Source organism: Vulpes lagopus, chromosome X (genome assembly GCF_018345385.1).
Source record: "Vulpes lagopus strain Blue_001 chromosome X, ASM1834538v1, whole genome shotgun sequence".
NCBI lineage: Eukaryota > Metazoa > Chordata > Mammalia > Carnivora > Canidae > Vulpes > Vulpes lagopus.
Window position 1 is genome coordinate 105970141 of NC_054848.1, and position 23200 is coordinate 105993340.

At 44.3% G+C, this 23200-nt stretch overlaps 1 protein-coding gene across 12 annotated transcripts in view; it reads right to left on the reverse strand.

Annotated features, from left to right (window-relative positions):
* Nucleotides 1-16693, reverse strand: part of ZNF75D (zinc finger protein 75D) — a 79830-nt gene extending 63137 nt beyond the window's left edge. For 8 of the 12 annotated variants that reach the window (XR_005985710.1, XR_005985707.1, XR_005985708.1 and 5 more), the window contains exons 1-5: nt 16423-16693; nt 14366-14892; nt 12724-12916; nt 11910-12001; nt 11449-11575 (exon numbers count right to left, since the gene is read on the reverse strand). Coding sequence is in view for 5 of the 12 variants with exons in the window: in XM_041741623.1 (XP_041597557.1) it covers nt 11449-11575; nt 11910-12001; nt 12724-12916; nt 14366-14812 (859 nt within the window). In the remaining 7 variants the exon portion in view is untranslated. Of the gene's footprint in view, nt 1-4144; nt 5075-11448; nt 11576-11909; nt 12002-12723; nt 12917-14365; nt 14893-16422 lie in introns of those variants that run through there. The other 4 variants (XM_041741620.1, XM_041741622.1, XM_041741621.1 and 1 more) reach the window with 4 other exon arrangements.
* Nucleotides 16694-23200: the final 6507 nt, after the last annotated feature.

The following is a 23200-nucleotide window of genomic DNA, read 5'->3' on the forward strand; positions in this document are numbered from 1 at the left end:
GGAAGGCCATACTGGGGGCTAAAAACAAAACCTGAAGGTGTATTAACAGCATGGCTCAGCATTGGATCTGTGAGCTAGGACACAGGAAAGAGGGTTGGCTCTCTTGGAGCCAGGCAGGCAAAGTAGAGCCTGGAAACCCAAGTAGGGAGCAGAACATAAAGGATGTGAGAACCGGGGGCTGCTGGAAGCTTAAGCGAAGAGTGACTGGGTCACTATGGTGGTGCAGGGACATTCCTCAATATGTAAGACAGAAATAAGTGGTTGAGGTATTCTGAGAAGAGGCTGCCTCTCCAGGGACGTGTGCCCCATGCCCAGCTTTTCCTGTGAATCTCCAAGTCCCAGACCCCTTTGCACCTGAGAATGGGTAGAAGGGGCATGATTCCCTGGTCCTAGTCTCTGTAAAGGGACAAGATGTACTTTTGGAGGACTGGCATCCCCTGTTAACAGAGCAGCTCTTTCTCAAAGAGCTCAGAAGTGGAACCTCCTACCTGAGGGGTTATCTTGACAGAACAGGGCTTGGAGTCCTCCAAGAACAAAAGAGTCCATTGCTCAGAAGGGATTTCTCACCCTATGGGAGACAACCAAGAGGTTTAAGAATGACACTTCCCGAGAAGCCACTGCCAGGAGCTGAATGTGTCATGTCTGGAGAGAGAGGCCTGGGGCTTGGGAGACTATTTCAGTCTCTCCCCCTGCCACAAGGCCCTGGGAAGGAAAACACCCTAAGCTCCAGTGGCCTCTTCTGTAAAATAAGGAGCGTGGTCTCCTGGGCTTCCAAGGCTCCTTCAGCCCTGGTGTCCTACATGATTGGAGGGAGCAGGGGATGCAGCTTTATGTGATTGCAGCTGTAACTACAGAGGGACCCAACCAGACTCCTGGGGGCAGCCATGCCATGGTCTGCTCTGAGAGAGAAGGTAGAAACCTGGGTCCTGCATGAATGAGCCTTGATTCAGACATGGCCTTGTGCCTTAGTGGCAGCAAGTGGCAGTACTATGCTCTGTGAGTCCTCAACCCCCAACCTCAGGCCTTATAGATGCAGATCCAAGTGGAAGAGGACTGCTGGCCTCTGCTCACCCAGCTCCTTGCTCTTCCTCTCCACTCAGCCTGTCTTCCCTATGATGCCTGCCCCTCGCTCCCTGAGGACAGGTGCACACACACTGGGATCTGAGCCCACAGCCCTCACACCAGGTTCAGGCCAGCCTTTGTCTCATTGGTCCCATCTCTGCCTGTGGGATGGAGCCTTCTGCCTCTTTGCTCTGTCCCTCAGATGACTAATCAGCCTGTTCCTTCAGTCTCCGGGCTTCCTGCTGTGTCCTCAGAAAGGCAGTGGAGTTCCCATCTCTTAGCCATATGCTGGGGAGGTGGCAGGCAAGTATAAAGCAGAATGACATCTCTCTCTTTGATTTCATTCTGCCATTTTATCCCCTAGTGCCTGTGTCTCTCCTTTTTCTGACAGTCAGGGCTGACAGGAGTGGTCAGGATGCCTTGGGAATGGGGCCCCAGGAAGCTACATCACAGGGCTGAAAGGGAAAAATAGGTACTGATGAGTCAGCCAGGAGCCCCAACTTCTAAATCCAGTCCCACAACTGCAGGGAATGTCCTTTCTTCCTGGAGCCCTTGTATTCAAAGGGCAGTGTGGTCTGAATTTAGAACAGGGTATCCTGAATTCTCTGTTTCGGCCCATTTCGGCCCAGCATCTAAAGGCCTTTCTGCTGCTTGTCTTAAATAACTGATCTCTAAAACAGGACCCAGCTTCCCTAGTTCTGACCTCTCCTGAGGATGCCAGTGTAGATGAGGACCTCCAAGATGAGCTTTCACACCAACAGGTATAATAATAAGGGTTGGCAACTTTATGGAAACGGGAGGGCCCTTTTACTGACTCATTTTCAGGAAGTCTGCTGAATCTTGGAAGTGGGCAGTAACTGCTCGCTCCATTGATGTAGTACTTCCTTCAACTTTCGAGTCCATCTGCCCTTTCTAAATGCTACATGAACAAAGGTCCTTTGAATGGTGGTATGACAGGAGCCATCCAGGGTGGTACCAAACAGTGTCACACAAAGAGAATGCCCTCTGAAAGAAGCTGAATTTTCCGCTAATTTCAAGAGCACAATCTCAGTTCTAGAAGCAATGGTGGGGCAGTCAGTCTCCAAGCCTTCAGGAATATAATGGAATCCTTTCCTTCTGGGTCACTTCCTCCTCTGGGCTTAGCGCTTGCATTCTTCTTAGTAGCCATTTTAGTCACTCCTTTCCTCCATTATTTTGAGGATGAATACACCTCATAGTGCAAATACTGTCCAAATAGGTTCACCCCTAGCCATCACCCCGTCGACATTGCACATATGTCAAGTTGGGGTCTTCTAGTCTATTTTGGTTCTGTTACTTGCTGTCAGTGCATCTAGCTCAATGGGGACATTGACTTATTGCTTCATAATGACTAGAGAGAAGCATCTCTAGAAAGGAATGTCAAACTAGGCTACTCTTCTGACCACAAGGAGGCTTAAAAAGCAGCTGGGAATGACAGAAACAACCACTAACTGAGGATGCTTTTTTTTCTTATTTTCTTTTTAAAATAACTGAATGAGAGATGAAGACTGATCCAAATGTTTATGGAACACCCACTGTGGCCCATCAGTGTGAGGCATGTTCACATCTCATTTGATCCTCACAGCAGCCCTAAGAGGATGGAATTATCATCTCTGTTTTACAAATCTGAAAACAGGCATAGAGGGGGCTCTTGATAGAAAAAATATCTCGAAGTATCTATGCCAAAAAAGTGACTGCCATATCTGGGTTATTTGGTAACCATGGAGTTTTGTTTAATGTTTAGTATGAAACAACATTCCATTTCATTAAAAAAGGAAAATTTGGGGGCACCTTGGTGGCTCAGTGCTTGAGCATCCACCTTCACCTCAGGTCACGATCCCAGAGTTCTGGGATCAAGTCCCACATCAGGCTCCCCACAGGGAGCCTGCTTCTCCCTCTGCCTATGTTTCTGCCTCTCTCTCTGTGTCTCTCATGAAGATAAAATCTTCAGAAAAAGGGGGAAATTTTTATGAAATAATAAATATAGAGAAGCCTCAGCCAACATCTTTTTTTTTTCATTTTTGTTTTCTCAGCCAACATCCTAAACTAGGATCTGACATAGCTATAAATCCATATCCTTCAATTTCATCACCCTTCCCTTGACATCACATTACGTTCTCAGGAGATAATCCGAGGCCAAGGGAAGGAAGAGAAACCATCAACATCACAAAACAGTTTCCATCTGACTTACTTCTCATTGGGTGGGGGACATCCCTTTAGCCCACGGGCCTTACTTTGCTCCAACACTTCAGAGGCTCCCTCCTGCTATCCACTGTGTACTGAGGCTACAAGTCCACAGGTCTCACCTTGCCATTCTCAGCAAATCAGTGTACAAAACTTCCAGACTTTCCTGCAGATCATCCAAAGTATATGGGGTTATGGCTGAGCAACCCATAAAAACGGGCTTCCCTTTAGGCCCTGGAGCAGTGTGGCCTCAATGTGAAAGCCTCTAGCCCAAATTGTGAAAAGTAAAAAAAAAAAAAAAAAAAAAAAAAGGCCATTTAACATGGCCCTGGGCTTTCTACAAAAAGACAAATGTGTGGATGAGGGCCCAGACTGCTTCCTTCATCATTTCATTGCATATACCTCAGTGTTGAGAGGATTAGCAGGAGAGATATCAAGTGCTTGCAAGGTCCCTAGGTCTGTGGTGGTATTCAGGCCTTCACTTGCTTCTTGGAACTTCTTGAGAGAAAACACTGTGGTAGTGGGCACTCCAGGGAACGGCCACTGTAATGGGGGCACTTCTCCCAGGGCAAACACTGAATGCTCTCTTCCTGGTACAGAATAAAGTTCCCTCGGCCCTGAGCTTGGTTGTTCGTGTCGGCAGAATAATGGCCAGAGAAACTCTGTCCAGCTTAGAAATTCTAAGCTCCCCTCAGAGGACCTGAATACTTTTCTATTCCATCTCTCTTCAGAAAGAATGAGAGTAAGACTCATGGCCACCATGTATTTGCTGAGCACCTGACACTTGCAGAACTTAGATCGCAGAGGGTATGGGGAAGCTGAATAACCAGACAGATATATAGATAGATAGATGAATAGATAACTATAGATATATAATAGCTATATTTACACTCTTTTATTTATCAAGTACTCATTGTGTATCAGTCTTGTGCTAGGCACGGAAAATACAATACTGAGCAAGAGAGCTTAGATTCCTTTCTGTAAAGCAGGACATGTACCCCTCCCAAATTTCCTGTGGGTGACAAGTTCCTATCATCGATGTATCACAGTTTTATACTCTTTCATCACCTCTAAGATCAAGATCCATATGGTGACTTTCTTCAGACTGGAGGTACTGAACAGGATTCCCTTCTTCTGTGGAGTTTCTGGTGTCTAAGAAGGCTTGACCGCCTGCTAAAATTTCTCCTGCATATGCTACAAGTATATGGCTGCTCACCTGTGTGGGTTCTCTGGTGCTTAATAAGGTGGGAGTTCTGAATAAATCTTTTCCCACATTCATAACATTTAAAGGGCTTCTCGCCTGTATGAATTCTTAGGTGTGTGTGTAGATTTGTATTGTGACTGAAGCTTTTCCCACACCATGAGCATCTGTATGGTTTTATTCCTTGGTGTGCCATTAAGTGCTTATTAAGATCTGAACTCCATCTAAACCTCTTATCGCACTGTTGACATTTATAGGGCTTCTCTTCAGTGTGAATTCTCTGGTGCTTAATAAGGTCAGAGCTAACTCTGAAGCTTTTCTCACATTCCTGACACTTAAAAGGTTTCTCTCCTGCATGGCCTTTCCCATGAAGATCCATATGTTTTGGAAGCGCTTGTGTACAGGTTGAAAATTTCTTTCTTTTCCTCCCTAGAAAAGCTTGGTGCCGTTTCTGGACCCTGCGTGTACCATCATGATTTTCTTTGCCTGTTGTTTTCTGGGCAACTTTCACTTTGGCCTTTCTTAATACTTTGCATCCTGATGCTTGTAATTCTAATGTAGAAAGAGATATAGGTTGGTCATTTCCAGTGTCATTTTTGAGCTTTAACCCTGTTGGAATAAACAGAAGAGTCAGCCGTCTGTGTCCCAGAACAAGAAAACTATAGGAATGGAGAGAAAAATCAATGATGATTGCTTTTAAAAAACACAGAACAAATGATTTCTGGTCCAATATGGACAAAATGGCACAGGCACATTTCCTCCTGATCCTCTCCACTAGGGACAACAACTGATGAAAGAATGCAAGGCACAACCAGCAAAGAATTCTAAAACATGGCAAAATGAAAGCAAAATGGTATTGGATTCCAGAACTAGCAGAATAACACAGCAGATGGTCTTACATACCCACACCCACCAGAGGAATGTAGCCCTAAGCTAGCATTTTTCCAATACTCAACTTAGCAACAGAAAGCTGCCTGGATAGGCTTATCTCTTCACCAGTCTGAATGGGAAGCCTGCCCACAGCAGAACCCCAGTTTGGAGACACCAAAGTGGAGGGGCAGAAGTGGTAAGAGACACAGTGTAAGGCACAGTAGTAAGTAGCCACAGTGGCCTAGCCCAGGAAGCCTCTTCATCCATTAGGGTCTGAGATTCCTTTTTCCCACTGAGAGGTACTCTGGCATGGGTAAGTACCTTCCTCACCCTCAAGCAACACCAGCAGGGACATATAGAAGCCCTAACAGGGATCCCTGGGTGGCTCAGTGGTTTAGAGCCTGCCTTCAGCCCAGGGCGTGATCCTGGAGTCCAGGGATCAAATCCCACATCGGACTCCCTGCGTGGAGCCTGCTTCTCCCTCTGCTTGTGTCTCTGCCTCTGTGTGTGTGTGTGTGTGTGTGTGTGTGTGTGAGTCTCATGAATAAGTAAAATATTTTTTAAAAAAGAAGCCCTAAAAAAAAATAAAAAATAAAATAAATAAAAATAAAAAAAAAAAAAAAGAAGCCCTAGCAGTACCATATGAACCAAGGAAATCATGATAACACCATGAAGGCTCTGAAAATTAAACTATCGCTGGAAGCATAACCCACAAAAGCAGGAAAAAACCTATGTGCTAAACTAAAACAGGGGGACTATTACATTAAAATATTTAAATAGGACCCAGAATCTCCTAACATAATAGACAAAATGTTCAGGATACAATAAAAAATCACCCATCAGACCAAGAACCAAAAAAAAAAAAAAATCACAACTTGAGTGAATAAAGGCAATCTAACAAAAATAGCATCAGACTAGAAATCAAAAACAGAAAGACAGTGGATCCCTGGGTGACTCAGTGGTTTGGTGCCTGCCTTCAGCCCAGGGCATGATCCTGGGGTCCTGGGATCAAGTTGCGCATCGGGCTTCCTGCATGGAGCCTGCTTTTCCTCTGTGTCTCTACCTCTCTCTCTCTCTCTCTCTCTCTCTCTCTCTCTCTCTCTCCTTCTGTGTCTCTCATGTATCAATGGATAAAATCTTAATAAAAAAACAGAAAGACAACAGGAAAATCTAAAAATATGTGGAAAGAGAAAAATACACTTCTAAAATTTCCATGATTCAAAGAGAAAGTCTCAAAAAAATTTTAAAATACACAGTTGAATGAAAATCGAACTCTAGGGGCTCCTGGCTGGCTAAGTCAGTGGAATGGGAGACTCCTGATCTTAGGGTCATGAGTTCAAGCTCCATGCAGGGTGTAGAGATACTTAATAATAAAACCTTTAATAAATAAATAAGTAAATAAGAAAAAAAAGAAAGTGAAATTAAAATATATCAAAATACGTGGAATGCAGCCAAAGTGCTCAGAGGAAAAGGTACAGCCCCGAATGCTTATAATAGAACAGGGGAAAGGTCTCAAATCAATAATCTAGTTTCTCCCTCTATAAATTAGAGAAAAAAGCAAAATAAACCCAAAGCAAGCAAGTTAAAGAAAGGAAATAATAAAAATCATAGCAAAAGTCACAACCAAACAAAAAGCCTGTTCTGCAAAAAAATTTAAAAAATTGATAAACTTCTATCACAATTGACAAATAAATCCAAATCACCAATAGGAGGAAGTAAATTGGATATATCACTACACATTCTGCGGCAACTAAAAGGATAGTAAGAGGGGCACCTGGGTGGCTCAGGTTTTTGGGCATCTGACTCTTGATTTTGGCTCAGGTCATGATCTCAGGATCTTGAGATCAAGCCTCGCTTCAGACTCCACACTCAACAGGGAGTCTGCTTCTCTCCCTCTCCTTCTCTCTCTGCCCCTCCCCTGGCTCACACGCTCTCTAAAAATAAATAAATAAATCTTTTTAAAAATAATAAATAAAAGGATGGTAAGAGAATGCTACCAACAACCTTATGTTCATAACTTTTAAAAGTTAGGAAAAAAAATAAAAGTTAGGAAAAAATGGACCAATTTCTCAAAACCACAAACTAACAGAATTCAAACAACATGAAATAGATATCTGAATAGCACCATCACCATTAAACAAGTTGAATTCATAGTTTAAAAGCTTCCTTCCAAAATCCAAGTCCATATGGTGTGACTGGAGAATTCTATAAAATATTTAAAGAATTAACACTAATTTTATACAATCTCTTCCTGAAAAGAGGATTAAATATTACCCAACTCATTTTATAAGGCCAATATCACCTTGATAGCAAAATCATATAAAGACAGTACTAAAAGAGAAAACTATCGGGGTGCCTGAGTGGCTCAGGTCGTTAATAGGCCAACTCTGGATTTTGGCTCAGGTCCCAGAGTCCAAGGATTTGGCTCAGGTCCCAGAGTCCAGGGATTGAGCCCAACATTAGCCTCCCCACTCAGCGAGGAGTCTCTTTGAGGATTCTCTCTCCCTCTCCTTCTGTCCCTCTTCCTTCTGCTCAAGCATGTGCATGCACTCTCTAAAATAAATAAATAAATCTTTAAAAATAAAAGGAAACTACAGACTAACATCTCCCATGAACTTAAATGTATAAATACTCAACAAAATACTAGCAAACTGAATGTAACAGTATGTAAGGATTATATACCAGGATCAAGAAGGATTTACTGCAAGTATGCAAAGTTGGTTCAACATTTGAAATCAATCAACATAACATACCATATCAACTAGCTTTTAAGGATCATATTCCTACCAACAGACATAGGAAAGTGTTTCACAAACTCTATATCCATTCATGATAAAAACACTTAAGTTAAGAATTAAATTGACTTGATAAAATAGTACCAACAACAAAAAAACATATTAATATAAATAGGTAAAGGTGAAAAACAATGTTTTCATGATAAAACTGGGACAAGGCAAGGATGTCTGCTCTTTCCACTTTTATTCAACATAGCAGGAAGTTGGAGCTACTGCAGTTACAGCATGAAAAAGAACATATTAAAAGGCGTTGCAGATAATGTGATTATCTAGGTGTAAAAATCTCAAGGAAGCTACAAAAAACTCTTTAGAAATAATAAGTGAGTTAGTAGGGTCACAGAATACAAAATCAAAATACAAAATCAGTGGCATTACTATATAATAATGAACATGCAGAAACCAAAATTAAAAATAATACCACCTATAAATGTTCCAGTGAAAATGAAATGTATATATTTAACAAACCACACAGAGGATCTGTACACTGAAAATTATAAAAAGTTGACAAAAGAAATCAAAGACTTAAATAGACACACACTGTGTTCACTGATCAAAAAAATCCACATAGTAAAGATATCAATCTTCCTCAAACTAATACTTAGGTTTATTATAGTATCTAGCAAAATCCCAACAAAGTTTTTTGTGTACATAGTTAAGCTTACTCTAAAATTTACATGGAAAGACACAGGCCCTAGAAGGGCTAAAATAAAATTTTATTTTACAAAAAAAGAATAAAGTGGAAAAATCAGCCTATTTGACAGATATTGTGGCTTTGGTATTACATAGCTACAGTAATCAAGACAATGCAATATCAGCAGAGGGACAGACACAGAGCTCAATGGAACAGAATAGATGCACACAAATATACCCAACTGATCTTTGACAAAAGTGCAAAAGCAACTGAAATGAAGGATAACCTTTCCAAGAAATGGGGCTGAAGCAACTGGCTCTCCATAGGCCAAAAAATGAAGCTCATCCTAAACTTCACACCTTATAAAATAATCAACCCTAAATGGATCATGGACTTAAATATAAGATTATAAAACTTTTGGGAAAAAAGTAGCAGAAAATTTTAGGGATCTAGGGTTAGAGTTCTAGCTTTGACATCAAATATACAATGTATAAAAGCAAAAAATGAAAAATTGTTCCTCATGAAACCTTTTCATGAAATGAAAACCTTTTCTTCTGTGGAAGTCCATGGAAAAAGAATTAAAAAGACAATATACAGACTTGGAGAAACTATTTGCAATCCAAATATTTGACAAAGTGCTAGAATCTATAATCTAGAAAAAACTCTCAAAATTCAACAGTTAAAAGACAATCCAATTAAATTATAGGTAAAAGATATTTCACAGATGAGAATATAGAGATGGCAAATAAGTGCATGAAAAGCTGTAAAACATCATTGGCCAATTGGGAAGTGCAAATCCAAGCCACAATGGGATAAGCACTATACATTTTCTGCTATTTTTTCCCAAATACTTCAGAATAGCAAACATAAAAGGGAGATAATACTAAACACTGGCAAGGACATGAGAAACTGGACCATTCGTTCTTTACTGCTGGGAATATGAAATGGCACAGCCACTGTAGAAAACAGTTTGGCAAGTGCTTAGGAAATTAAACATTTAATTGCCATATGAACCAGCAAATGCACTCTCAAAGCATTTATTCCAGAAAAATGAAAACTTATCCCTGTAAAAAATCCTGCACACAAATGCTCAGGTCAGGGCAGCTTTATCCACACTAGCTCCAAGCCGAAGATAGCAAAGATCTCTTTTCAGTGGTGAATGGTTACACACACTGTGGTCTCCCAATATCATGGTATGCTACTCAGTAGTAAGAAAAAAACAAAAACAAAACAAAAAGCCCAACAACTATTGATGCATGCAACAATTCAGATCAATTTCCAGAGAATTATTCTGAATGAAAAAGTTAATGCCAAAAGGTTACAGTTTATGATTCTATTCATGCAATACTTTTGAAATGGCAAAATGTAGAACAGATGGGTGGTTGGCATGGGTTGGTGATGGGATGAGGTACAGAAGACACATGTATGATTATAAAAGAGCAACCAAAAAGGTCCTTGCAGTAATGTACCTGTCCAGCATCTTGACTGCAGAGGTGTATATACAAACCTATAATTGCAATAAAACTTTACAGAACTAGGGACGCCTGGTGTAGCTCAGTCAGTTAAGCATCCAACTCCTGATTTCCGCTCAGGTCATGATCTCAGGGTCATTAGATCGAGCCCTGCATCATGCTCCCTGCTCAACAGGGAGTCCGCTTGAGATTCTTTCCCTGTGCCCCTCCCCCTGCACACATACAAGCGTGCATGCTCATGTTCTCTCTCTCCCTAATTAATAAATCTTAAAAAAATACCTTTACAAAACTAATTATGCACACATACAAATAAAATGGAAAACAGGAAGGTCAGAAGACTATAGATATCAATATCCTGGTTGTAACACTATTGATACTTTTGCAAAAGTTATCATTGAGGAAAACTGGATAAAGCATCTACGGGTTCTCTTTGTATTACACTTTATTTTTGTGTGTGTGTGTGTGTGTTTTTTTTTGTATTATACTTTAAATCTGCATACAAAATTACAATTATCACTCAATATGAAGTTCACTTAGAAAAACACAGGAATGGAATCTTGGAATGTTAATCCCCTATAAAGATTCTTACCAAAGAACATTTCTCTTCTTCCCATGTATATACTTACCTGTAGGAGACTCTCCAAGACTCCTTGAACTCTTGGGGACCTTGGATCTGTGGTTATCCCTTGCTCTGAACAGATTAGTTCAGGTTTAGGGGGTAACAATAATGCTCTGAGTATAAAACCTGAGGTCATGGGCTGACATCTTACTTCCAGACTCTCTTCAGGAAGAGTGAATGATTCTTTCATACTTTCATTTATTCCAAACGTTTAAATGGGTAGATTCTTAAATTCAATTATCCTCTTTCTAGTCTACTGTGGTTGCGGGGGGATGCACAAGGAGAAGGTGGAGAAGGAAGCCTGGGGAGGGCACGTGAAGCAGAGAATAGGAATCCAGTGCTGGTGAAGCAGACATGGTCAGGGATGATGGCAGCTTAGACTAATATGGTAAGATGGTAAGAGCATAAGACGGGGAGACATGGTTGTAGTCAGGATCTATTTTGAATGATCTAGATTTGCCTTGCCTTTCCCTCACACCATCAAGTTGAGACACAAGCAGCAACTGGGACACTGGGACTCTCCCATGGGAGATAGTCTTCCATAAACTGCAGCCCAATTATGCAACTCCTATGCAAAGGAAAGGAAGAATTTTTACCTAGAGAGATGACAGTCTCATAGTTTTCCTGCATTACATCACTGTAAAGGATCTTCTGAGTAGGGTTCAGTAATTTCCATTCTTCCTCAGAAAAAAACACAGCCACATCTTCAAATGTCAATAAGCTCTGAAGAAGAGAATGGGTTTTAGTTCAGTACTTGCCACTGCATGAAGCCATCCTAACACTCATCTCTGAAATACAGAGCAGGCCAGTCACCAAAGAAGAGTATTAAGATTCAGGGAAAAAAAGTGAAATGGCAGAAAAGGAAAAAGCCAAAGATCAGTAAACAGCTCGGGAGGGGCCTGGTCCCCACTGTGCCAAGTCTAGTTGCCTAGAGGTGAACATCCAGGGCTAACGTGCCTCAGAGCACCTTCCAAGCACTGTGGGTCATGGGCAGCAGACAAAAGCACAGACAAGGCTGCGTTCAGGCTGCCTGAAAAAGCTGGAAAGTACAGCTCACCTGGTACTCAGGCAAGATGAGCTCAGATGCCATCTTCCAGTGTGGGGTGCTTTTCTGCTCAGAAAAGGCTAGAATCTGTTGAGCAGGCACAGCTGTGGATGGAAAAGAGCCAGAGAAAATGTCTCTCTTTTGTGTTTACAAATATTCTGAGCTGATTTCTAAAACACAGGACATCAGGAGTCCTTCAGGAAAGATGGCTCACCTCCACAAGTGTGTGTGTGTGGTGCCAGAAGTGACCTTCTCATTGTAAAGGAGAACCAAATACCCACCACGCCAACAAACTGGTTCCCTAGTTGGCTGTTTACCCAGATTTTGTGAGAGAAATTACTACAAGAAAATCCATTATTGTAATTATTTTTTTGCTTCTCATGAAACAAATTGTTTACTGAGCTAAGCAGGAATTAGAGGTGATTGAAAATGAAAGACTCGGGTCCTTCCAGGGTAGGTGGTTTCTGTCTTTTATTATTTTTTTTCCTGGTGCACAATCCTCGCCTTCTTCTGCCATGACAACCCATTTCTGATCCCAGTTTCCTCTCTAACATAGAAGGGGGAGATGACCCCACCTGTCCCTATTCCATCTTCTCTCAAATTCCTAAGAAGCAAGATCCCTGGTGTGAATCCGAGGAATGTTTGGTTTGGGTATTTCTGCACTCCAGCTGACCCTCACCTTTACCCATCATTGGCCTATTGTACTCACACTTGAGAGACACTCTAACAGCTGGCATGGCTGGGCACCTGGAGAATTCCCATGACATTCCAGCTGAACCGATTACTATCACACTGCCCAGAAGAGAATTATTATGAAGCTCCTCACCTCTTTGATATACAGGCTGGCTTTCTCTGTGAGTATTCCAGCCCAGCTGTTCCTGTGGTACCCGGAGTGTATTCCAACATTCTTTCTGGAACACACCCAGTGGCTGGGGCTCTGCTGGCTTCCACTTAAAGCCTGGGGCCACTGCTGCTCCTCCCAAGAGCACTGCCTCCTTTCCCAGCTCATGGGCTGTGACCTAGAAATAATCCCCATCCTCATTAGCACAGAACTTACTTTCGGTTCGAGGGTGGTTGTGGAGGGATGAACAAGAGTGGAGCCCGGATTCGGGAAGGAAGTTGTGACATTCAAAGAAGTAATAAAAAATTAAGAGGTACCGTGTCACCACTTCTTCGCAAAGAACTACATACACCGGCTAGGGAGATCAGTATAAGATGACGAAAGCTGTGGCTGCTGCCAGCCTCCACCCCTCTGCAAGCAGCATGGGGGCAAGGTGGGGGCCCACTGGCTCTTACACGCTGCCTTTACTGGCTTGCTTTCCCAACTTGGATCCTTGCCTAAGGATATTTCTAACTTATCTGTTTGCTCTAAAACAAACAAACTTGAATTTAAAAAAAGATACCTATAGGTCATCTTTCCCAATCCTTCCACAGCCAGGGAAGGACTTCAGGGAGAAAGGAGATACAGTGGAGGAAAAACTGGGGGGAAAGTTCGGACTCTTCCCTAAGATTCTGTTATAGTAAGACACCAAAAATATGCCCTGTCCTGTGCCCTTCAGAGCAGGCCCCCAAGGAAAAGAAAGGTGCTGCCATCTGCTGAGGGCATACCCTTGGCTCCCCACTTCTCAGGAAAGCCTAGGGCAGACCACTATGTGAGGGCAATGGAGGTTCTTTCCTCCTGGCTGAGAGACAGGCACTCCCACTAGAGAAGGCGCTACCCTTCCACACCCTGATTCTATCCACTCCCCTCTCTTAGCAGGTTTCTTCTTTCTGTATCCTTGCGTCCCTTTTTTCTTTCCATCTCTTCTCTTTCTTGGCAGTCTTCCCAAAGTTGTTTGATTTATACTTCTATTTGCTGCCCTCTCTCCTTTGATCTCTAAGTGCTGTGCATTTTTTTCCAGATTTTTTCCTCCCTTTCCTAACTCCATCTTGCCTTTTATTTCTGCTTCTAAGAATTTAAGTCTTCTCTTCTCGGCCATGCCAAACAAGGCCCACCACCCCCAGTTTGCCCTGTCCTGAAAGAGGGTAAAATACATTTGTTTTTTTTTCCTAAGGCCAGGAAAAGATGGCCAGGAAGCCTGAAAGCTATCATTTACTGCTGTTACATACCTCTGATTTCAGATCCTGCATAGCAGTCCTAAAGGAATTAAAGAGGAGGGACCAAATCCACCTCATTCCTCAATTGATCCCTCCTCCCCAGGGGTGCCTGAGTGGCTCAGTGGTTGAGCATCTGCCTTGGACTCAGGTGGTGATCCTGGGGTCCTGGGATCGAGTCCCATATCAGGCTCCTCACAGGGAGCCTGTTCCTCCCTCTGCCTATGTCTCTGCCTCTCTCTGCATCTCTCATGAATGAATGAATGAATAAATAAATAAATAAATAATTTTTTTAAAAAATTTGACTCCTCCCTCCTAGCCCGGATATATCCACCTTTGTTCTATTTCATTGTACGTGTAAAGGATCATCTCACCTCATCACTTATTCCACCACGTTCTCTCTGAAAGCGCTCTACCAGGGCCACAGCCTCTTTGATGCTCTGTGGATGATACTTCCGCACCCAGTTCTGGGTATCCCTGGGCAGAATAGACAGGAACTGCTCTAGCACCAGCAGTTCTAAGATCTGCTCTTTCGAGTGGGTCTCTGGCCTCAGCCACTGGTGGCATAATTCCTGAAGTTGGCTGACAGCCTCAAGGGGTCCAGGTGCTTCATGATAATAGAAGCTCCGGAAGTGCTGGCGAGCGCTCTCGGGACCAAGGCTGTCCATCTCTGGGCTGGATTTCTGACTCTCACTGGAGCTCTCTTTCACGGACCCCTTAGACTCCCACAAAGCCTCCATGTGTGGGTATAAGCATGCATTCACCTCCAGATGTCTCATCATCATTTGCTCTAGGAACAGTTTTATTCCTATGTGTGACATTCTCCTGGTGCCACCTTTGACAACTGAGGCCTTGTCAGGCTTGGTATAAAACCAATGAGTAGATCTTCTCCCCAAGAGCACTGAGAGAGGGGAGAAAAAAAGTACATGTCAAAAAGAAAGCCACATGACATACATATTTACTTGCTATTTATAGTTACCAGAGAAAAACGAACAGAAAAGAACCTGTCCAGTCTCCCCTTTAAAATCACCTGCCAAGTATGAGGACACTTACGATGACAGATTCCTTCAAGATATCTATTACTTTTTGTCAGCTTGATAAACAAAGCACAGCTCAGAGAAGACAAACCTCAATCGGTAACTTTCCTTTTTTCTTCTTCTTTTTTTTTTTTTTTTTTTTTTTTTTGGTTTAAGGTCGAGGAAAAGCTGGTGAGTGAAACTGGCACCCACTCGCTAAAAGGAGCTTTGAGAATATCCAATATTTAATCTGTGCGCTTCCTGTTTCACCTGCACAAATAGGGCATATCTGAGTTTCTCTAAATTTTAACAGATCAGCCCAGTCTTTTGTCTTTAGTTAGGGGGAAACAACTACTATGCCCCTTCCAACCCTAATTAAGACTGAAACTTTTTTTATTTGGAACATTTGATACTCTCTTTTCCACTGCATTAATACAGCAGGAGAGCTGAGACAACCAGATAAGAAAAGTAAAGCCATTAGGGGAAAAAGTAACCTAATCCCTCTCAGCAAATATCCTCCAACTGAGCAACCAGGTGTCAAAAAATAATTGGGGGGGGGTACTTTGGGAAGACTCATCAAGGGCATGGTGCTGATTTGTACTTGTGTATTAACTTTTTGCTTACTTTACTGGAAAGACAACTTGGCCTTGTTTACCAAACACAATGTCAGCTTGTAAAAAATGAGACAAAGGGTGATGATTAAGGTTCCTGAGACAGGAAGGGTCCTAATAAAGGTAACTCTTCTCCTGACTTTACAGTTCCTTAGGGACACACAGATCTTTTAAGTAAGGCTAAGGGTAACCCTGAAAGGCCGATTTTTCCTGAGCTATTCCAGCAGAAACAGCAACAAAGTTCTCTTGAGGATGCCACGGGTATTCAAAGAAATGCTCGGTTCCCTGCCACTTCTCCAGGCTGCGAAGATATAGGGGAACCTCCTCTATTTCTATGTCAGCAGAGCCTAACATCTCTGAGGCTGAAAGGCCCCTTGCTCCAGCGACCTGACCAGCAGCCAGAGCGGAAACAGGTAAGTTCCGCCAGGTGCAGCGGGAGACACTGCTGCTGCACCCCCCACCCTCCAAGAATCCCAGACGCCCTGGGGCCTGACCACCAGCGCTCTCCCAGGGACTCCGCGGGCGGCCAGCCCCCCACCCGAGGATGCTCGGGGTGCATCACTGGGCTGCACGTGCACATGGGGGCAAAGAGTGCTGGCGGCGGCTGGACGGGGCGGTCAGAGCAAGGGCACTCGCCTGGCCCTGCAGCCGCGGGCCACTGACCGCCTGGCGCGTGGCGGAAGGCTGCCGGCCCCGCCCCAGCTCACCGCCCCGGGAGAAGAGGGGCCGGCACTGGCACGTGCGGCCAGCAGCGAAGGGGGCGCGGGCCACCAAATCCCAGGGGCAACGCAGCTTCTTCATTACCTCTGCCCAGCCCGAGCTTCCGCGGACGCCACTTCCCTCTTCTCAACTTGGCTACAGTGTCTCTGCGCCTTCCCCGCCGCCTCGGGGAGGGAGCGCCCGGTTCCCGCGCCTCTCCAGGCCTGGTGACGGAAGCTCCGAGCTCGGGAGCGCGGGGGCCTTGGAGAACTGTTCCCCCAACCGCCCCCTCTAGCTCCCCAAGGCCGTGCCCCGACTCGCCATTTTGGGGTCGCGGTCTGTGGACCTAGCCCAACCGGAAAAGAAAGAATGCGCTTCCGGTGGCTACGTGACAGTCACGCCCAGTCGTCTCCCTCTTCTCTACCTGTGGCGTCTCGGGCGCAGCCAGGCAGGCAACGTGACCCCGCTCCCTTCCGTCCTGGGAGCGCGGCTTTCTGCTCAGGCTCAGGCTAGGACGCGAACGCGCCTTTGCCAGGCCCACTAGAGGCCGGTGGGAGGGAGCCAGGGCAGCGGCTTGTCGCCTGCGAGCTGTATAGCCTACCGACTCCAGGTGCCACGATCATGTGGCCCTGACTTTCCAAGTGCAGATCCCTGGTCGCGTTCTGGCAGCCAGCAGCCCTTTCTACTTGGAACCTCGCCCCCACCCCAAGTGAGGGCCTCCGCCCTGAAAATCGTCACTAGACATGTCCCAAGCCTCCTGAATTGTAAGGCATAATGGCCTCAGAATCATGTGGATTGCAGTGGCAAATTTTAGAGAAAAATTGAGGTCTTTTGCTATTTCCCTTGCTTTTTCTATTGCATTATGTTTCTTCCCTGTGAGACAGGAGGAACCTTGTTTCTCTATTTTATTTTATTTTTTAAGAGAATTTATTTATTTATTTATTTATTTATTTATTTATTTATTTATTCATGTGAGACACACACACAGAGGCAGAGACATAGGCAGAGGGAGAAGTAGGCTCCATGAAGGAAGCTCGATGTGGGACTCAATCCCGGGGGACTCCGTGATCACGACCTGAGTCAAAGGCAGATGCTCTCTCTTAAAAAAAAAAAACCTTTAAGAGAGAGGCAGAGGCATAGTAGGAGAAGCAGGCTCCCCCAGGGGAGCCCGATGAGGGACTTGATTCCCAGACCAGGATCATTCCCTGAGACAAAAGCAGACACTCAACTACTGAGCCACCCAGGCATGCCAGGAGCCTTGTTTCACCGCATTGACCCTTGTAGTGCTCAGCATAGTCTTCTGGATAAGTCATCTTTCTAAGAACCTGAGTATCTTGGGTTGTCAGCATCTCCAAATTATCCATGTTTACCTAGTATTGAGCCATTTGGATGAAAACTGTCCCTATGAATCGAAAGAGAAGAAACTAACTCAGTAGGGCAGTGGGGTTTAAACACCTCTTTTGGAAGTCTGTGGGAGGAGTTTCCCTGGGAAGCAGAAAAAGAGACCTACAGGCTTAGGAGAAAAATAAAGAGTACTTATCTAACTGTTTACCTGCAAAAGCAGAGGAGACTCAAATTAAGTTTTTGAAAAACAAAACTGCCTCAAAGCCTGCAATAAGACAGTGCATTATCTGTGACATATGACCCTAGTAAAGATGTTTGCCTCGGGATCCCTGGGTGGTACAGCGGTTTGGCGCCTGCCTTTGGCCCAGGGCGTGATCCTGGAGACCCGGGATCGAGTCCCATGTCGGGCTGCCGGTGTATGGAGCCTGCTTCTCCCTCTGCCTGTGTCTCTGCCTCTCTCTCTCTCTGTGTGACTATCATAAGTAAATTTAAAAATTTAAAAAAAAAGATGTTTGCCTCAACAGAGAAATGATTTCAGAATCGATCTTTCAAGCTATGTTCCTATTCAATTGAATCACTCACTAACCAACAAGGGTAGTTAGATAAAAGACATTTTCTTTTTATTTTGTTTTTTTTTAATCATAAGGTTTTTACACCATGTGAAGTTTATATCTTAATCTGCATAAAGTTATACCTTGTAACTCTCTTCAATATAACTTATCTGTGGATTAAACAGTTAACCATTTAGAATGAATATAGAAATAAGCATAATAGTCTCTTTAACCTAATATGGTTTATAAGCTTCGAAGAGAAAAATCTTCAAAAGGACTATAGACTCCAGGAAGACAATTTGTAATTTATTTTTAAAAAATTTCATTATGTATTGTTAATATGGTTAATAATAAAACCAAACATTGAGCTATGTTCTCTTTTTATAAAACTGCAAAAATTAGGAGTTTCTAATTACACACATAACACCTAGATGACATTTATGGTTAAATTTGGGCTAATATGTTTGAAACACTAAAAAATGTAAAAGCTACAGGGCATTTTTCTTCCTTTAAACACTTCAACCTTCAACCTTGATTCACCAAGGGAACCAAGGCGTGATCCTGAGCTGCAAACAACTCAGTATGTGGAAACAACTTGAAGAAAACCATTTTTTGAATAAGGTTATAATGAGCAAGAGAAGGAGGAGGACCTTCCAGAATTAAGATCCACAACACAGGGCAGCATGGGTGACTTAGCGGTTTGGTGCCGCCTTCAGCCCAGTGCGAGATCTGGGATCAAGTGCCACGTCAAGGTCCCTGCATGGAGCCTGCTTCTCCCTCTGCCTGTGTCTCTGCCTCTCTCTCTCTGTCTCTCATGAATAAATAAATAAAATATTAAAAAAATAAGATCCACAACACAAAACTGTGATTTTTAACTGCGCCAAGAGCTGAGATGGAGTAAAACAAAGAACTATCTTTACAGAAAGGAACCTGACAGTGTTCTGAGAGGATTAGGAGAGGGCAATCATAGATAAACTCTTGAGAAATATGGAGAATTAGAAGCCAACTTGCAAAAAGACAGGATGTGGCTAAATGGGAATGAAGAAGAAAAGGCTACCTCCAATAAGCAAAGTTGTGATGATGAAGGCAGTTATTCAGAATGGAGAGACTAATGAGGAACAGACTGCTGAATTTAACGTATCATCCATGGGGTGCCTGGGTGGCACAGTCAGTTGAGCACCTGACTCTTGGTTCTGACTCTTGGTTTCGGCTCAGATCATGATCTTGGGGTAATTATCTTGAGACTCATGTCAGGCTCCATGCTCAGTGCAGTCTGCTTAGGATTTTTCTCTGCCCCTCTCCCACACTTGCTTGTGCACACTCTGTTTCACTCTCTCAAATAAATAAATCTTTTTTTTTTTTAAAGTATCTGCTGTATGATGATTTGGACTACCACCTTGATTTTATTGATGTGACAAATGAATCTCAAAGGTTTCATTTTGTGCTGAAGAAGATGCAACAAGTAGTAATCAGAAAAACAATTGCCAAGCAGATTCCATTCTAAAATTGGTAGCTCTTGAAACTGATGCCTGACAATATTAATGAGGTATTATTTTCTTAAACATAGGGCTCAAACCCACAGCTCCAAGAGCAAGACTAGAGCCAAGAGCAAGAGACTGACACTTAACCTACTGAGCCACGCAGGTGCCCCTGTATTAATGACTTATTAAACGTGACTTTGGGGGCACCTGGGTAGCTCAGTAGTTGAGCATCTATCTGCCTTTGGCTCAGGTTGTGATGCTGGGGTCCTGGGATCAAGTCCTATATTGGGCTCCCTGCAGGGAGCATGCTTCTTCTGCCTATGTATCTGACTCTCTGTGTCTCTCATGAATAAATGAATAAAATCTTAAACAAACAAACAAATAAACATGACTTCTGGTTCTAGTAATTAGATTCTGTAACAGCTTGATTGTGATCTAACTCACAAATTGTACAATTAACTCAATTAAAATGTGTTAGGGATGCCTGGATGGCTCAGCAGTTGAGCGTCTGCCTTCAGCTCAGGGCGTGATCCTGGAGTCCTGGGATCCAGTCCCACCCACATCAGGGTCCCTGCATGGAGCCTGCTTCTCCCTCTGCCTATGTCTCTGCCTATGTCTCTGCGTCTCTCTCTCTCTCTCTCTCTCTCTCTCTCTCTCTCTCTGTGTGTGTGTGTGTGTGTTTCTCATGAATAAATTAAAAAAATCTTTTAAAAAATTAAAATGTGTTAGAAGTCAGTAGTCTTTACTATATTCTTAGAGTTGTACATTAACATGGCAATTGAATTCTTGTAATTCCCCTTCACCAACCCTAACATAAGCAGGCAATTATCTATTTTCTATCTCTATATAATTACCTATTGTGGACGTTTCATATAAATGGAATCAAACAATATGTGACCTTTTGTGTCTGGGTTCTTTCAGTAAGCCTGATGTTTTCTTTTTTTTTTTTTTTAAGCCTGATGTTTTCAAGCTTCATCCATGTTGTAGCATTTATCAGTACTTCATTGTGATGGAGTATATAAAGATTTTATTTGTTTATTCATAAGAGACACACACAGAGAGAGGCAGAGACATGGGCAGAGGGAGATGCAGGTTCCCTGTGGGAGCCCGATGCTAGACTCAATCCCAGGACCCCGGAACTGACCTCAACCACTGAGGTTGAGGTTCCATCCCCGGAATCTGCCTCAAAGGCAGACACTCAATCACTGAGCCACTCAGGCGCCCCGAGATATACTTTTTGAATGTAGGTAAGGCCCAGGGCCACAACCAAAAAAAAATTATTGAGGCATCTTTGGTGCAAAAAATGAGGTTTTATTAAAGTGAGGTGTCAGGACCCTTGGGATGAAAGAGCTGCTGCTCAGAATTTTCAGGAATGCCTAATTATATACTTTAGACTCGAGGGAGGTAATGAAAAAGGGAGAGTATCAAAAGAACTTTCATATAGTAAAGAGGACCTACAAGCTACCCAGAAGCCTTGTCACTGTCAGGTTAAGGTTCTTTTCCCTCTAGTAAAGCATTACAATCTTTAGGAGTTTCCAACTGGAAATTTGGTTATTGAGAAGAAAGCTTTTTTCTCTTGTAAAGTACTAGGACATTTGTAAACTGAGGGAGATGGAGTACTGCAGGAATACAATCGCTAGAAGACAACACTTTGTTTTTCTTTCTCTTAGCTTTAGGGTATCCAGGAGTACATGAGGACTGTCACACAGATGCCAGCCAAATGAACATCTGCTTCTAAGAGGTTAACCAAGGCAAAGATGAACATGCGAAAGAAAGGAAGGTAGCCCACACAACCCATGAGATCACATTCCTACTGCTGTGTCCAAGAGCTGTTCTTTTTTTTTTTATGACAGAGAGAGAGAGAGAGAGAGAGAGAGAGGCAGAGACACAGGCAGAGGGAGAAGCAGGCTCCATGCACCGGGAGCCTGACATGGGATTCGATCCTGGGTCTCCAGGATCGCGCCCTGGGCCAAAGGCAGGCGCCAAACCGCTGCGCCACCCAGGGATCCCTCCAAGAGCTGTTCTAAGCCTCCTGCATAGGTCAGGTGTCCTAGCATTCACCCAAAGCTAAGATGTGGGGGCTAGTAGGATGCTCTGAGTACAGAGGAGGGGACTGTGTTTTGTGGCTCAGGAGCACTGACTAACTCGTCCCAGGTCACACAGAATATGCCAGAGGGTTATGGCGACCGGCTAGAGTGGATAGCCCTTGCAGTGCTCACGTGTACCAACATCCGGCAACGTCTGGGGCCACGCTGGTGGACACAGGGGTGGTCACGTGCACGTCAGCACAGGTCTCGAGACCTCTACCGCCCCCCACCCGCGACCCCCACATGCTCTCCCTCTCTTTGCACACGCACCTGGAGTTCCCGGCCTCTTCCATGGACGGGGTGAAGCAGAAAATGACTCATGGCACTTCCTGGCCAATCATGGAAAATGACACTGTTCCCATCCCATGCCTGGGCAAGTTTCTTTTTACAAAGAATGATTTCTGTCCTTGAGTGAGGGCAGCGTGGCAGAGGGAGAGGGAGGAAGAGAATGTCGAGGCAACTCCTGGCTGAGCGGGTACCTGACCTCAGGACCCTGAGTTCAAGACCTGACCTGAAACCAAGAATCCCAAGCTCAACCAACTGACCCACCTAGATATCCTGCTCCATGGCCCACTGCCCACCACGGCCCACTGCCCACCCGCCCCGGGAATGTTTCTGAAGGACAGCCAGTGTCTCTCCTTGTACCATCCATCAGCTTCCTCAAATTTCCTCCTGTGGATCGAAGTGCATTGAAGCCAAGGGCTGCTGCCTGGACTGGCCCAGCAGAAGCACTCCTGTAAGGTGATTGCACCTAAGATCCCATTCCTAGAAAGCGTGTGCAGCCCCCACCCTAGCCAAAATCAACCCTGGCTCCAAGACATCCAGGAAGTGGGCTGCCTTGGGCTGCAGAGTCCCACTGACAGTGCTAGGCCTCAAAGCAGGCAGGCCTCCCCACAGGGGCCAGAACCCTCCAGCATGTCCACCAGGGCTCTGATCATCCAGCTGTCCCTCCATTCGCTGTCCTGCAGAGCAACCTCACTGCACCCCTGCACTCACAGCATCTTACCCAGAGCTGACTGAGCAAGCCCCTGCACACATGGCTCTAAGATAACCAGGGTGCTTGTAAACACGACACTCAAGGAAAGGTGAGGGGGACATGTCTTGGGAACATCTAAAGGCCAGTGGCAAATCTACCACCCAGGGCGCGGGTGCAGGCGCGGCACGAGCTCGCTCCCCAGCAAGATATCAAACTACTAAAAGGCGCTCAAAGTCCAGGACAAAAAGCAGGATGGCCCCGCCCTGGGCGCGGGGAGCAGCAACATGAGTCAGGCCTGCCAGGGGAAGAAGGCTGCTCCTCCGTCCACGGGCACGCCGCACGTCTACTCTGCATGCGACCATCATTCGTTCAACCACGCGTTCGTCCCCTTTCCACGCACCCAGGACTTGTCGCTCACCCAAGCCTCAGGAACCCACCTTTATT